This window comes from Thalassophryne amazonica, chromosome 2 (assembly GCF_902500255.1).
Source record: "Thalassophryne amazonica chromosome 2, fThaAma1.1, whole genome shotgun sequence".
NCBI classification, from domain to species: Eukaryota; Metazoa; Chordata; class Actinopteri; order Batrachoidiformes; family Batrachoididae; genus Thalassophryne; species Thalassophryne amazonica.
In genome coordinates this window covers 135,052,924-135,070,412 of record NC_047104.1, presented here as the reverse complement: position 1 = coordinate 135,070,412, position 17,489 = coordinate 135,052,924, and the positions used below count along the sequence as shown (strand labels likewise).

Below are 17,489 nucleotides of genomic sequence, written 5' to 3'. Positions count from 1 at the left end.
AAATAACTCGTTCCTTTAAAGTTGTTCTAAATCTGGGTTTGGTAAAAACCTCAGTTCCTTTTAGTTGATATTTACTTTCTCTTTTAGCAATTTTTTTTTTGCAAATTGTCTGGTAATTTTTTTATGAGCTTTATACATAACTTAAAATGTTGTATTCAACCAATTCATTAAATTTCAAAGTCTAATTCTTTAAATAACGAATTTGTTGGATCTCTATGTCCACTTCCATTGCCGACTCTAATGGCTCTTTTCTGTAAGAGGCAAAGGGGATTAACAGGTTTTACATGCACTTCCCCACACTTCAATACAATAGGCCAGATATGGAATAATCAATGAATTATACAATAGAAACAGTGCACTTTCATTTGGAGAATCTTTAATTTTATGTAACACAGCTATAATTTGGGATACCTTTACTTTGACATCATCAGTGTGGAATTTCCATGACAAATGTTCATTGATCATAACACCTAAAAACTATCTTATGTACCCTTTCATTCTCTGATCCTTGAACCAATAATGATGCATCGATTTTTCTTTTTATTAAAAAAAAAGAAAAAAAAACCCATAAACTTAGTTTTACTAATATTTAATCTATTAGCATTAAACCATTTCACAGTTTTCTCAAATTCTTTCTCTACTATTTGCATTACATCTTTTATATTTTCTCCAGAATAAAATAAAGTGGTATCGTCTGCAAACAGAATACACTTAAGTAATTTTAAGACAGACACAATATCATTTACATAAAGCAAAAAAAGTATTGGCCCAAGGACTGATCCTTGAGGTACCCCACAAACAATGTCACTTTTTTTTTTAATTTTATGTTGTTAACTTCGACAAACTGATTTCTATTTGTTAAATAGCTGGTAACCCACTGATGTGCCACACCTCTTATACCATATTTATACAATTTATGCAACAATATTGTGTGATCCAAGGTATCAAATGCTTTTTGTAAATCTACAAATATACTTACAAAATAATTTTTATCCATAGCATTTTAAATTTCCTCAGTCAATTCCATAATTGCTGTAGCAGTTGAATGATTAGAATGAAATCCATGTTGACAGTTACTTAAAATATTGTATTTATTTAAAAATGTATTCAGCCTATTCACAAATAACTTCAAGAATTTTAAAGAGTTGTGGGAGTAATGATATGGGTCTGTAATTTGAAAAATCATGCTTAGTTCCCTTTTTAAAAAGTGGGATTACCTTGGCAGTTTTCATGGCATCCAGAAATATTCCTGAACTAAATGATAAATTACAGATATATGTAAAAGGATCAATAACTTCACCTATAATTTGCTTCATCAGTGACATTTATATCTGTATAATCAGTTGATTTTTTTATTGGCACATTTCTGGACAATAGTCAAAATTTCATTCACCTGTACTTCTTCCAGAAAAACACTGCTAACATTATCTAATACTGTTTCTCTATCAAAATTACCATATGGAATTTGCTGCGACAAGGTAGGACCAATATTTATAAAATAATCATTAAATTCATTAACAATTTCATTTTCATTATCATTACCAACATTATTCTTTGTCAAATATTTTGGAATACTTGACTTCACCCTGCCTTTTTCCATTAAATAATTTAATGTATTCCATGTGTCTTTCATACCGTTTTTATTTTTGTCTAATAATTTACAATAATAATCCTTTTTTGCTGACTTATAATCCCTACCAATGTGTTCTTATATTTTTTATACCTAACTTCAGCATCTTCAGTTTGTAATTTTAGAAAAGATCTATACAAATCGTTTTTTTTCTGCAGGCATTTTTGAGCCCATTAGTCATCCATGGATTGCTAACAGTATTTTTCTTAACATCAGCACTAATTTGAGTTATTTTTACAATTTTTGTCATAGAAATCAGTCAATGTAGATATGAAAGTATTGTAAACACTATCGACATTATCTGTGTACACATCTTCCCAGTTCAGTTTCTTGAGATCTTCTCTGAAGGCCTCTATAGCCTTGTTGGATTTATCTCTTAGAAATATAGTGGTTTTATTTTGCACAATGTCACAACACGGTTTTTCATGAATTATAAATACAGGGAGGTGATCACTTACATCTGTCATAAGAATACCACTAATTAATTTACCCTGTATATTCATGAATAAATTATAGATTATAGTTTCACTATGTGTAGTCACCCTTGTAGGTTTAGTTATCACAGGGTATAGATTCAGACTTCTCATGTAATACTTAAAATCACTTTGTATCAGCAGATTCTTGAGAAAAATGCTCATGAATCAGTGACAAAGCTGAAGTTGCGCCGGGGTTGGATCTTTCAACAAGACAACGACCCTAAACACTGCTCAAAATCTACTAAGGCATTCATGCAGAGGAACAAGTACAACGTTCTGGAATAGCCATCTCAGTCTCCAGATCTGAATATTATTGAAAATTTGTGGTGTGATTTTAAGCGGCCTGTGCATGCTCAGAAACCAACAAACCTGAGATGTTTTGTAAAGAAGAATGGTCCAAAATACCTTCAACCAGAATCCAGACTCTTGTTGGAAGCTATAGGAAGCATTTAGAGGCTGTTATTTCTGCAAAAGGAGGATCTACTAAATATTGTATTTTTTTTCTGTTGGGGTGCCCAAATTTATACACCTGCCTAATTTTGTTAAAAGAATTATTGCACACTTTCTGTAAATCCTATAAACTTCATTTCACTTCACAAATATCACTGTGTTTATCTGTTACAGGATATATTTAACTGAAATTGATGATCCAAACAACCAATGATTTATAAAGGGAAATCAGGGGTGCCAAAACTTTTACATACAACTGTACTTTAGTTTTTAAGCCTTTCCTGATTAACTTTTAACATAAGCGAGTTCAAGGTTGGACTCGGCGATGTGGGTTAGGGTAAGTATTGCCTTTGTTAACTTTAATGGTTAAAGTAGACCTCCCACAGGCAAAATATTTATGATGTATATCAGAGCCAACCGGAAATTATGGAATTTAGAGTAACAATGTTTTTGTTGAACAAAAGAATATGTTACTTTACTACTTTTGAAATTGAGACTTTTAATCACCATGGAAGCAACTGACTTTTTTGACCATTTAAAGGTGACCAATTACATATGCATTGTGCCTCTGAGCTATTTACCCTGGAAAATGCAGTGAATCAGCCCATCCCTTCTAGTTCCACATGCATGATGGAACTTAATAGCAGGTGTGGTTGAAGCTCCACGTAGACAGAAATGAGTTTATCAGTTTCTTTCATTTCTAAACCCAAGTTCTGCTGCTTGTTTAAGCATTTTGGCTGGGAGAAAAAAATGTCTATGTTTGAGTCTGTCAGAAACAAACACTGGAGTGACTGTAAATCAGTCACCTCCAGCAGTAACACCTTCCTGTTTACTTTCAGCTGACAAAGTGTTCACACACAGGGGATGCAGGTTACCTGGATGGAGCCTTGGAAACAGTGGTAACCTTGACAACAGATCCATCCTCATCTGATAATGATGGCTCTGAGGGGGAAAAAATTGCATTAATGAATGATTCAAGAGAATGTGTAGATTCATTGTCTCCATGTTGTGAACAGCAGGATCACAGCACTCACTCTGCAGGCTGAAACGCTCCAAGCTTCCCTCTTCCACAGGAGTCACCAGCTTCATCCGCAGGCTCAGCTTCTCATCTCTCTTTTCTGCCACGTCGTCACCGCTCTTCCTTGACACAATGTCAACGGCTGCTGCTGGCACATCTGCAGACACATCAGCCAACATGTCTGGCTTTTCAGAAAAGGAAGCAATCTCTGGGTGAAAGAGAAACAAAAACATACCAGGATTAAAATTACTGTTAAAAATTCCCGTTTGTTCTACCTGTAGTGCAACAACAGTGATTTTCACCAGGGAGCATGTGATCAATTATTTGAGGGCCAACAGAGTGATAATACAAGACTATGATTTCACATAAAGGAAGTACAAAATTCAATTAGATCTATTCAAGCTCATCTGGGTGAGGAGAGAAAGACTGGTTACATTAAAATCAGGTCAGATACTGTTTTTTCCTTCCTATTTATAGCGGCAGAAAGGATTCAGATATGCCTGCAAAGTTCTGAAAAGCCTGAAACAACCTTTGTTCTTCTATCTACCAGGATGTCCAATATGTTTATAAAGTAACTTTTATTGACCAAAATTCCAGTGTGGATAAACACACCGTTACCGAGTTACATTCCAAGTCTGCAGATGGACATCCGATGAGATAACCAACTTTTTATGGACGTTCTGACCATTCCTTTATATCTTCCCTTAAGAGAAACATCCGTGCAATCACTGCCCTGGGCCCAGTTTCATAACGCAGTCTAATCTTTAAGGCTGAATCTCAATTCTACCCCTTACCCCCCGTTTTACGCGCGTATGAGAGATGGAGGGGTGTCTCAATTCTCTTTTTGGAGCGAGGTGGAGGGGTAGGCGAAGGGCTTCAAACTCCTCTGTTTGGAGTGAATCTGGATGCACACTCCATGTGGAGGGGTAGGAGGAGCTTACTGCTGTCTCCGAAAAAACAAACATGGCACCGAAAGAGCCGCACAAATGAAGCAGCTTTCATTACAAATTACACTGTTTAGAAAGTTATAACTTGAACAAAAACTTTACAGGCAGTTGTCTATGACAGCAACATGTATGCTGCTGGATGCATGTTGGGTATATTGTCATTCTGAAGAATATCGTAACTTCGCTCATGCACTGAGGCGTTATAATGCACATACACATGAACGCTACGATAAGACACTTTTATATCTCACAATGGAGAAAATCATGATAAAGGATAAGCACGTTAATTTGTATGTTCATAAATCTTTGAATAATATCAATCCCTGCTGTTGGATTTCAAGGTCTGTAACGTGTGTATTTTGTAAACAAACGGAGCCCTGAGCACACTCGTCTCCTAATAAGCTTTCAGGCAGAAAAGGAGGAGAAGTTTCATCAGTGGGAATAAGTTGGAAAATATATACACACGTATATGTGTAACGCATAACTGAAGTCCTAATAGACTGCTATTATTTGTCAAGGAAATTTCTAAAGGAAATAGGGTTGGATGCAAAAAATGGGAGAATTTGAAAAAGAAATATAAGGTTAACAGAACGAGATGCAGCCCATAACATACATACAGGTGCTGGTCATATATATAATTAGAATATCATGAAAAAGTTGATTTATTTCAGTAATTCCATTCAAAAAGTGAAACTTGTATAATGTATACATTCACTGCACACAGACTGATATATTTCATGTTTATTTATTTTAAATAAACTGTTTTCCTGTTTTATCATTAGTATTTTATGATTGTGTGTCTTTTTTATTCTTTTTATTATTTTACTTCTTTTACTTATTTATGTTTTAATTTTTTGTGTGTTTTAATTTTATTTCATTTTATTCTGCTTTTAAATTATGTTTTTGAAGCACCTTGAGGCGATTAGTTGTGATTTGGCGTTATATAAATTAATAAATTATTTTAATTACTAATTAATTACTAAATCAATTAATGATTAATCAAACAATATTAATTACTATTATTGATTAATTATTATTAGTATTATTAACATTAATCAATTACTAATTAATTAATACTATTAATTATTGTTATTATTATTATAAATTACAAATTAATTAACATGACTGCGACGCATCGAAGAAATCTGCGACTTCTCTTTCTTTGCATTTACACAGAAAGACAAGAAAATAAAAAGAGCAAACAGGCTACTGCAACAAGTTGCATTTCAGTTGCCATGTTAACAAACAGTGAAGACGGCAGTTTGACACGAGCAGTTTTTTTTTCTGCTAAGGCAGAGGGGTGTCTCAATTCATAGGGCTAGAGGCATACCCCTTTGTTTAAAGGCATACCCCTTGTTTTAAAGGGGTAGAGCCAAGGGGAAGGGGTACAAAAGAGAAGTGAGATTGGGGGTTAGTCTACTAAAGTTACTTTGTTGACTACAGTTAGTCGCCCAACATAATTCATCTAATCACTGTTTCACATTGACGGCTAAACTTGTAGATTGTGACCAAGAAGAATTACATCCCTATTTTATTATGAACTGCAAGATGCCTCCTGAAATAAATCATTGAGTTCAGCGTTTCCCAGTCCTGGTCCTCAGGACCCAAAGGACTGCACATTTTCCATTAGTCCCTGATCTAGTCAGAAAAGACCAGTTCAGTCAATCGACAGCTGGCAGCAAGAGAACACACCTGATTTAGTTAATTTTGTGCAGTTAAGAAAACAAAAAAATGTACAATACTACTTAGGACCAAGACTGGGACGCAGTGATGTAGTTTAACAAAAAAATGTGTAGAGGTGATAAGTGTAACACATTATTTATAATTATTTTATAATATTAGATATTTAGCACTTGGATTGTTTGTCAACCTGCAGTGGTTTTTAATCATCAGAACCCACCAATAGGAGTGCTGTGTCTTGGCGTCTGCTTGACCTGGTTGATCAGAGGAGGCGTGGCACTGACTACCGGTCCAATCAGCTCCCCGTCTTTAGGAAGTGTGAAGTGAAAGGGGATGTCTGCATCAGAAGAACAAAAATGAGAACAGATTGGATTTACTTTACATGTGCATTTATTTAAAATAAATGCACAATGTTCCGTCCCACTCATTTGTCTTGTCAGTGAATCTTCACTTAATTACAGTTTCATGGTTTCTATGCCTTGCTCACCTCCCGAGCTGTCACTAAGACTCTTGTCCTTGAGGCCCTCTGGTTCAAGCCTCCCTTTGTCAGTCTGGGAGGGTCCACCAGGAGTTGCGTGAACCTCTTTAGGCTCAATTTGGGCCTCATGGCCATTTGTGGAAGCAGAGTCTGCGGGTCTGACTGGCTCAGAACTGTTGGTCTTCGACTGAGGAACTGCATCTACCTGAAGAACCTCAGAGGCTCTTGCACTCTCTGTGAGAATGATGACGCTTCCGCTATCTTCACCCTCCTGTTTGTTCTCTTCCTCCATGTGCTCAGGTGAAAGCAGCTGGCTTTGGGAGAGAATAAGAGCTACTCCTGAGGCGCCGTCTTCCACTGTGGTGTCCTCCTCCATCAACACGTCTCCTTCTTCCTCCTCCTCTTCTGCGTCAACCTGCACATGCTTATTGATCACATCTTCATCATTCTGACCATTACCAACCATCGACCCTTCCTGCGGCAGTGACTCCTCAGACTGAATATGTGCAGTCCCTCCTCGTCTGACATCCACAGTTAAGGTCTGTGAGGCCAAACTCCCAGGTGTCGTGTCTGATGAAGTCTCCTGCACGCACACACAGCTGTTCACACTCACATCAGTGGAGTCGAGCTTCTCCTGAGAGCAGGTCGCAGGTCCAGCAGAGCTACCCAACGTGTTGGCACTTTCTTTAACATTCACATTTTGTAGACTAAAAACGGTTTCTGTCTTTTTGTGCACTTCGGAATTTAGGGACAGATTAGAGTCCTCCAACTTGTCAGTCACTGGGACTTTAGGACTGCCAGTGGTTTCTGATTCAGAGGGGAAGCTGTTGCTGCGGCCGTTGTGATCCGGGTGGGACATCATAAGGTTGCTGGTGTCGACACCCAGCTTTTCTTCAACTTCTTCTATCTGTGTGGCCTGACTGTCCTCATCAAGCTGGTCTGAGGTCAGCTGAGCATGGTCACTGCTCTCTGTGTTCTCAGACAGCTGCAAAGGCAATGTAAAAGGAGCTGGCTCCAAAGTGGGAGGCTGAGTCTCATGAGGCACTGACGCAGTCTTCTCAACAACCTGTTGTGGCGTATCCTGGCTCTGGGTTGGAACAAACACATCCTAAGGAAACAGATTACACACACCACATCATACCCTGCGGCCAAGTCACAAATAAAGAACGGCTTCCAACAATGTTGTTTTCACAATTATCTGTTGGATTTTTGGATGGTTGCTCAGAAGAAAAATTATGAATCAATTTCCACTCAGCTTGGAAAAACAGTGTTTTGCCAAGGTTTGTATTAACATAGCCCAAGTTGATGTTTATGTGAATACACCAGGTCATATGTTCATGTATGTTGATCAGGAAGCGGTGATGTAAGAGAAAGCTAACAGAAGATGGAACTTGAAGGACCATAATGACTGTTTTATTGTTTCAGCCAAATATAAACAACTACACCTGTTATTTTATGAACAACTCTTTCAGAAAACAAGTGGAAGGACGAACTTACAGTGCCTTGCAAAAGTACTCAACACCCATGAGGTTTTCCTTTTCATTTAGGTTTGTTTTTTTGCATTACAATCTTAACTCAAATGGATTTTTATTTGGCGTTTATGCAATAGCTCTGCACAAAATAGTCCAAACTGATTCTGGAGAAATGTACAAAAAAAAAAAAAAAATCCACCACACATTCAATGTCTTGGAAATGTTCATGTATTCATCCTTGACTTGGTCTAGTGGTTAAGCGTAGGGCTTAAAACCAGAGGATCCTCGATTCGAACCCCAGCCTGCCCGGAAAATCACTAAGGGCCCTTGGGCAAGGGCCTTAATCCCCTAGTTGTGCCCAGTGCGTAGTGAGCACCTTGCATAGCAGCACCCTGACATCAGTGTGTGAGTGTTTGTGTGAATGGGTGAATGTGAGGCATAATTGTAAAGCGCTTTGAGCATCTGATGCAGATGGAAAAGTGCTATAGAAATGCAGTCCATTTACTTGTACACACCACTTAGTTTTTTTTTTTTTATCAAGTTGGCAGTTTTGGGCCATTTTAAGTCATCAATATAAAACATTTTATGTAGGTCTTTTGCACGAAATACCTTTGCAAGCAATACCTTTACATACCTTTGCAAGCAAGTGCAGTAAACTCACATTTCCCCACATTGTGGAGACCCTATGGTTTGGGTTACTGTGGTGTTATTCAACCAATATTGTGATACTTGAAATGCTCTTTGTGTGGCTATTCTATCAAGGCAAAATTAATGCATGCATATTCTTGTCAAAGTTGCCCATTTTTAGTATTTTTGTATTTTAAACTGTGACTTTCTCCTCCTCCAACCACTCCTGCTCCAAAATATCCCAATATCCCATCAGGACTATCAGGCCAGCGTGTAAGTGTGTTGAACTCACCTGTGTGAAGCATATCTGAATACTGTGCCTTATAAACTGCAGAAAAATTGGCACTCGACCTTAAGCCATGTATTTGGCTGCTATGGCGCAACTGATTTTTTTTTGCTGCCTCGAAACAGCAATGCACCTGACAAAACGCCATTTTAAGATCGGTACGTCCATGGGCAAGCACATGTTCCTTTTACACGGGACATGAGAACAACAAATGAATCAGCACGACATTAGCCAAGTTCAAATCCATCATGGACAACTACTCTCACCCTCTGCACCGGACTGTAGTGGAGCTGAGAAGCTCCTTCAGTGACAGACTGAGGCACCCTCAGTGCAAGAAGGAACGATACCGCAGGTCGTTCCTCCCTGCTGCTGTCAGACTGTACAATAACCACATGCAATAATATGTCCACAAATCATGTGCAATAACAACTTATTTACAAATTCCAACACTAGTGTCACCTTATCACATCTAAACTCCACTTCACATATTGTAAATAGGACGCTCCTATTTTTTTTTCAATTATAATCATATATATATATATATATATATATATATATATATATATATATATATATATATATATATATATATATTTATTTATTTATTTTTCTTTTTTTCTACCTCATTGTTACAAGTATTATTATTATTATTATTGCTTATCTTTGCACATGCTGTTTGATGCACATTTTCTTCTACTCGCACTCATCTTGTGTGTTTTTTTAAGAGCTGACGTAACATGCAAATTTCTCCACTGTGAGATCAATAAAGTCTTATCTTAAATTAGCAATAACGATGTGTGCTGCATTATGCTGGGTACAACATAGAGCCCTGGGTAATTTGATATGAACCCACAACAAGCAAGGGTCAAGAGAAATGCTCTAAAACTGACGCCAAAGCCAAAAGACTCACAGATCACCATAAGATTGCTCCAAAGCTGTGTGTTTAAACAACAAATTAATAAAAATGAAATACATACATGGGAGAACTCTGGTAGGGACGGCTGAGACACTGTACACTCTATCACAAAGCCAGCTGAATTCTGGGAAATGGGAGTGGAAGCACATGGGTGTGGTTTAAAGACGGCATCAGTTTCCATCGGCTCCTCTTTCTTTTCCACACACTGGTCCTCTGGAGGCAGTGAAGTATCCATCGGGTCATCACCAACTGAAAAGCAAAGAGTTTACCGTATTTACAAGCAAACATCCTTCAAATAACTAATTTCCAATCACTGTCGGTTTAGTTGTTACCGTTTTCATTCTCTGGTCCTGTCGGTGAGCAGGGAACAATTAGAGGAGTGTGAGTGAAGTTGTCTGGGGTGGGTGCAACATAATCTACAGAGCTCCTGCAGAAAGTGGTATAGAAAAGACAATAGTTCATTTTCCTCATTCTTGGGCAATTATATGGTAACGGAATTACAACAGCAGCAAAATCTGGACATATGGCATCTAACCATGACAGATTAGCTCAGATTGTAATTCCGTTGCTGTAGAATTGCCCTCTTACAGATGGTAGTTACACAGAATGAGACTGTTATGTGTGTCTTACTGGGAGAGACTTTCCTGTGCCAGGGTGTCCTGTCCAGACAGATGCAGGAGCTGCAGGGTGTGAGCTGGTGTCGAGGTGGGCAGACCCTGCTGCTCCGCCTCAGATACCGTGCTGTCAACAGCAGCACCTGTAAGCAACAGATGGAAAACACCAACGTCCAACTTAATGTCCTCAAACAGCGTCTTTAGCTTGACAAAGAGTCAGATGTTTACATTAAACAGAGCTCATCTCTTTCATTGCATTTTATTTGATTTAATCAGAAGCCACTGTTTTAGGATGTCTTCTTGCTTACTACTAAAGAAATAAAAGAACATTTTATCCATTTTTCCGGTTGTCTTGAAACATTCAGATAGTGTTACAATTCATCACCATAACCATTCTCCATCAATAATGAATTACTGTCAGTTCTAATTTACTTTATTTGCTATTGACCAACTACAGTGGCAAAAAATAAAATAAGGCTTCTGTTCATAAAAAATTCTAAAATGAATAAAGCTCATAGTGAAAACTAATCTTGACAACATGACATAAATTAAATAAAAATATAAAAGTCAAGATGATGGGTTGCATAAGTAATTGCAGTCTTAAATGTGTAGTAAATCATCACTTTTACAGCCAGTTTTCTTCAGACAAGTTAGCAGATGGATACATGAACATTTCCAAGTCACTTCATGTGTCCTGTGCATCACCTATATCAATCATTAAGAAATACAAACAGTATGGTACTCTATGACAAATGTGTCTGGAGGAGGCAGTTCTCAAACACTGAGTCACTGTACAAGAAGGAGATTCATGAGGAGAGCCGCCTAGGTCAACCTGAAGAAGTTAAAGGCTTCTGTAGTTGTGACTGGAGAAACTGTGCATAGTGGAAGTTTTGCATCACCACTCACAGCTTCACAGTGGAGTAGAGAATAATTTTCAAATAACAAAACAGCTCAAACTGTGGCTTGCATCTCTTATGTGCCTTCTGGGAAACTGTAGCTGAGCTTTCAAGGCTTCTTTGTAAGAAAATCCACCCTTGTACCACTTCCGCAAAACAAAATGCGAGGAATTGAATGGTGCACAACTACTCTAATCACAGCCACAGAAATAAGTGACAGCAAAAGGGTAGATTTTGAGTTATGGAGCCATCACAGCATGCTGATGGCTCCTTGGACTGCCAAGAACAATAAAATCGATAGGTGCTAGCCAAGATTGGCATCAGCAAACTCCCTCCAAGGAAAGACAGCAGAAGCACCGTGTCTTCTTTAGACATGCTGGCATGAAGAAAATGTTACTACAAGCCAGGATAGAAGAAAAAAGAAGCAGAAGCAACAAGAAAACAGATTGATGATATCAATAACTGGACAAGGATGACATTAACAATGCTACTTGGAACAACCAATGGCTGTTCTAGAGGAGCCTCATAGCAACAGATTTACAGACACAATGGCTCCTCATGGTACTGCATAATGAAAACTACACATTTGCTAAAATATATCATGAGGCAGAAAACTGACTTCCTGACTTAGCAAAAAATCTGTCAGAGATGCCTTTATCAAGTAACTAGCTTTAGTGGCTACGTCTCCACTCTTTCAGAGATGTCTTAAATAATTCAAAGAGCATCTACAATACTGCTGAAATAACTGCTCCATCCCAGCACTGCAAACACATGTGAACAGCCAATCTCGCAAACTGTGCCAAAAGCTTATAAATCATACAAACAGAAAATTAGAGCAGCACGGTGGCTTAGTAGTTAGCACTGTTGCCTCACAGTAAGAAGGTCATGGGTTTGCTTCCTACCTGGGCCTTTCCGCGTAGACTTTGGATGTTCTGTGTTTGTATGGGTTCCTTCTACATGCATTGGCTCCCTCCCACCTCCAAAGACATGCAGGTCAGGTGAATTACTGACTCCAAGTAAACTGATGTTTTATAGTGTGGCACATGCGTAGTAAACATTTCGGGAAGTTGCTCACCTGCAGTGCTTTTGGGAATGTCAAATGGGTGTTTACTCTAAATATGAATGAAATTGGGTAACTGGTTCTTGAGATATTGCACTAACAAAGGTGGCAATGATAATATCTTGAATATATCACTGTGACCTTGAAACTGACCCCAAGGTCACTGTAATCGACTGCCGTTTGGGGGGGGGGGGCGCAAAATCACCTAAATACAGCCTTGTGCTAAGTATGAATTAAAATGGTCAACTAGTTTGTGAGATCACACGAACAAGCAAAAAAGGATGGACAGACGTACAGACAGAGCACTACGTCTCCCTGTATTTCATACCAGGGAGATAAGAAGGTTAAATGCACCATCATGAAACCCAACAATATAAAACTGAAATTTCTCCCCGTGTGGCGATAAACAGTTTTTTCACTGCAGAGAGCAGTCACACCTTTCATCCACCATGTTTTTAATGGAGCATCAAAAAAAAAAATTATTGTTATTTGCAATTTAAACACCCGCATCAATATACCTGACTTATCTGCATCAAACAGGTCCTCCTGTGATGACAGTATCTCAGAGTCCTGCTGGACGGTCTCAGCAGAGGTCTGGAGGACCTGAGAGTGCAGCAAAGCTTGGACGTTCACCTGCCTGCCAGTTTGACCTAGAGGTTCAGACGAGCTGCTGGAGCTTACTTCAGACCTGCGGGATTAGACATTTAAAAGAAAATATGAATAAATAAACAAATACACTGATAAAAAAAAAAAAAAAAAAAACTAACATTCACAACATAGTCATACCTCACTACTTTGTTGTCCTGGTTTCCTGAAGATGCACCATTGATGTTCCTCTCTACTGGTATTGAAAAACAAATATAAAATTATATTTAATATTTACATAATTACTAGCACCATTAGCTTTGGTGGCCACCAGAGCCATGATATGGAAATGAAAATACTGAAAAGTTCATTTCAAGCTACATGTCACATCAACCACAACTGCTCTCAACTATCATCATATGTGTAAAGCCCCGGTCCCACCAAATAATGAGGGATGAATAATGAGCTATGTAGCATGTTTTTTTGCTACAAGAGGATTTATTCAACTATCGTGGGAGAATAGTGGCTCTGAGAGGCAGTATCTTCGGTTAATAAGGCTCCTCTGTGAGCGTACTGCTAATTTCATGATGTTCAAAATTTAGCAACAACAGTGTGGGGCAGTTTGTATACGAGGTACTACAAGGACTAATGAGGATTTATAGAGGCATGTTTGTGGTGAGGTTGAGGCTGTGAAAGCCCATTATCCGAGTGCCCACCAGCTACGAAAACCAGGAAAGGCTATTTTTGGAGCGGCTCAGCCCTCTTGCACACTGCAATTCCATTTGCTTTTTTTAACCTCGCTTTCTCCTGATCTGATTTGAAGGAGCTAATAAAAGGGTAATTATTCATAATGTTTTTATTTTAATAGCGTGGTAAAACATGTTCATTGCAAGACATGTTCATTAATTCTACATAATCAACTGTAAAAGTAAGTCTATGATAGATTTAATATCTTGTTAATGGATCAGGAGCTCCACTGTGTGTGCGCACTAACGCAATGACTCGCACTCAAAACGAGCATTTAGACAGAATGCCAGCTCACATAAGAGTGATTTTGCAGTCAAAAATGGACGAACAAAGTTAAAAGTGGGATCATGGTGTGAAAATGACTGTGTTTAAAGCTGCAGAAGAAATAAAGCCAGTGAGAAGGAGCGCAGTGGCGGCTACCCAGGAATGCATAACAGCAGCATGCGCTAAAAAGCGATTTTGCAGATGTAAACGGATGAACACAAAGTTAAAAGTGGGATCACGGTGTTAAAAGAAATAAAGCCAGCGAGAGGAAGCGGACCAGGAACCCGTGGTTCGGTTCTAGCTGGTCTGGTGCATTTAATGACTCGAACATGTGGACAGCAGCCTGATGCGCAGCGCACACCTGCCAGACTATACTGGAGCATCTATTTTTGGACTGCGTAAAAAAAAAAAAAGTGACATCTTGAATGGATGCTGTAAATTGAAAACCCACACTTTAAAGGGACCAAGTGTGGGAGGGCTGGAAGTTTGGACCAAATCCATGCCTAAACGTGCACCAATGTCGCATTATCATGACGCTACATGGATCATATGTGGCTTGACGTGGATTATATGCAGCGACACGAGGCACTCGAGGCTGGACGGGGTTCAAATGACAGGCCGGTCGTGGCTCAGGGTTCAGGACAACTCTGTGAATGTCCTTGAGTGGCCCAGCCAGAGACCAGACCTGAATCTAATTGAACATGTCTGGAGAGATCTGAAAATGACTGTGCACCCACGCTCCACATCCAACCTGATGGAGCTTGAAAGGTGCTGCAAGAAGGAATGGACAAAACTGCCCAAAGATAGGTGCAACAAGCTTATGGCATCGAATTCAAGACGTCTTGAGGCTGTAATTTCTGCCAAGGTGCAAATATTAAACAAAGGGTGAATACTTATGTACATGTGATTTCTTAAGGGTTTTTTATTTTTAAAGATTTCGCAAAATTTCAAAAATCCTTTTTCATGTTGTCATTATGGGGTTCCGTGGGTAGAATTTTGAGGGAAAAATGAATTTACTCCATTTTTGAATAAGGCTGTAACACAGTGATGGGGGGAAAAACAAAAAAAACAAAAAAACACACACACACAACACTGAAAATTTTGGGCAAGGGCCAAAGGCCTGAAGCCCCTGGCAGGGGGGTCTGGGGATTCTCCCCCAGAAAAATTTGAAATCTCCGATCCATTCTGGTGCATTTTCAGGTCTATTTACCCCCCCCCCCCCAAAAAATACAATTTTTTGTTGGGTTAGGTCAGGTTTTGCAAACAACTTGTATTGTACTATGAGCCTTTAATCCAAAAAACACACTGTGGTTCAGAAAAGTACAATTCAAAGAACATGGGCATTTATTTTTAGACTAATAAAATAGCAAGAAAAGTAACGTGTACATTAAATAAAAAGAAATATGAAACTGCACTGTGCCATTTTCTTTGATTACTTGATAGTTAAAAATAAAAAACCCAATTTATTTAAAGTCGAGACTTTTCTTGGAGTTATGGCAGTAACAATTAAAAATCTGTGTAGCTTTATGTGGCAAAAATAAAAATAGGTTGAACAAATGACAAATATAAACCACTCGACACTTACTGCAGTTAAAGGGCTAATGTTAGCTGATAAACTGCTAACAGCGCTAGCATTTTTAGCAGCTGGAAGCTTTGCCCGTTAGCTCCACTTAATGTATCATTACTGGAAGAAATGCATAGCTCATAAATTTTAATGTCAACAAAAAAGTAAACCATTAGGAGAACCACTGCGCATTTCCCAAAAATATAACTTCATAAACTCCCATTATTGGCAGCTTGCAAACCAACACAGTGCATTACTGCCACCAAATGTTTGGGTGAGGAACTGAGTGAATGGATTCTGATGTATGTTACCAAAAATTACCTGGAATCATTCACCACGCGAGTAAAAACCCGAATTTCCAGTCATTTCCGGAAGACTTTCATCACTGGTAATATAAAATGTGGAGAACATGAAGTGCTGCGAATACTTTCTGGGTACACGGTACATGCGAGTTATTAAGTGCTCTAAAAAACAATTAAAATTTCATGCAAGCAGATTAGCCACTTGCTTTGTTGCCAAACAATGACTTAATATAATGCAATGAAATCAACTTACTTTAACAATTTAATATAGTACAATCATGTAATAATCAATCAATCAATCAATTTTTTTATATAGCGCCAAATCACAACAAACAGTTGCCCCAAGGCGCTTTATATTGTAAGGCAAGGCCATACAATAATTATGTAAATCCCCAACGGTCAAAACGACCCCCTGTGAGCAAGCACTTGGCTACAGTGGGAAGGAAAAACTCCCTTTTAACAGGAAGAAACCTCCAGCAGAACCAGGCTCAGGGAGGGGCAGTCTTCTGCTGGGACTGGTTGGGGCTGAGGGAGAGAACCAGGAAAAAGACATGCTGTGGAGGGGAGCAGAGATCGATCACTAATGATTAAATGCAGAGTGGTGCATACAGAGCAAAAAGAGAAAGAAACAGTGCATCATGGGAACCCCCCAGCAGTCTACGTCTATAGCAGCATAACTAAGGGATGGTTCAGGGTCACCTGATCCAGCCCTAACTATAAGCTTTAGCAAAAAGGAAAGTTTTAAGCCTAATCTTAAAAGTAGAGAGGGTGTCTGTCTCCCTGATCTGAATTGGGAGCTGGTTCCACAGGAGAGGAGCCTGAAAGCTGAAGGCTCTGCCTCCCATTCTACTCTTACAAACCCTAGGAACTACAAGTAAGCCTGCAGTCTGACAGCGAAGTGCTCTATTGGGGTGATATGGTACTACGAGGTCCCTAAGATAAGATGGGATCTGATTATTCAAAACCTTATAAGTAAGAAGAAGAATTTTAAATTCTATTCTAGAATTAACAGGAAGCCAATGAAGAGAGGCCAATATGGGTGAGATATGCTCTCTCCTTCTAGTCCCCGTCAGTACTCTAGCTGCAGCATTTTGAATTAACTGAAGGCTTTTTACAAATGATCTTCTTATGGCTTCGGACAGTGGACTTATCTCTGTGCTTGTTCTGTTGGACCTCAGTGCTGCTTTTGATACTGTTGACCATAAAATTTTATTACAGAGATTAGAGCATGTCATAGGTATTAAAGGCATTGCGCTGCGGTGGTTTGAATCATATTTGTCTAATAGATTACAGTTTGTTCATGTAAATGGGGAATCTTCTTCACAGACTAAAGTTAATTATGGAGTTCCACAAGGTTCTGTGCTAGGACCAATTTTATTCACTTTATACATGCTTCCCTTGGGCAGTATTATTAGACGGTATTGCTTAAATTTTCATTGTTACGCAGATGATACCCAGCTTTATCTATCCATGAAGC

The 17,489-nt window shown here is 38.7% G+C and overlaps 1 protein-coding gene across 1 annotated transcript in view; it reads right to left on the bottom strand.

Annotated features, from left to right (window-relative positions):
* tp53bp1 (tumor protein p53 binding protein, 1) overlaps positions 1-17,489 on the bottom strand; it is an 83,216-nt gene that overhangs the window by 49,165 nt on the left and 16,562 nt on the right. The window contains 9 exon segments of the mRNA XM_034194143.1: positions 3,432-3,498; positions 3,591-3,782; positions 6,422-6,538; positions 6,689-7,787; positions 10,042-10,229; positions 10,313-10,407; positions 10,611-10,737; positions 13,069-13,238; positions 13,337-13,391. Of these exon segments, the coding sequence (XP_034050034.1) occupies positions 3,432-3,498; positions 3,591-3,782; positions 6,422-6,538; positions 6,689-7,787; positions 10,042-10,229; positions 10,313-10,407; positions 10,611-10,737; positions 13,069-13,238; positions 13,337-13,391 (2,110 nt within the window).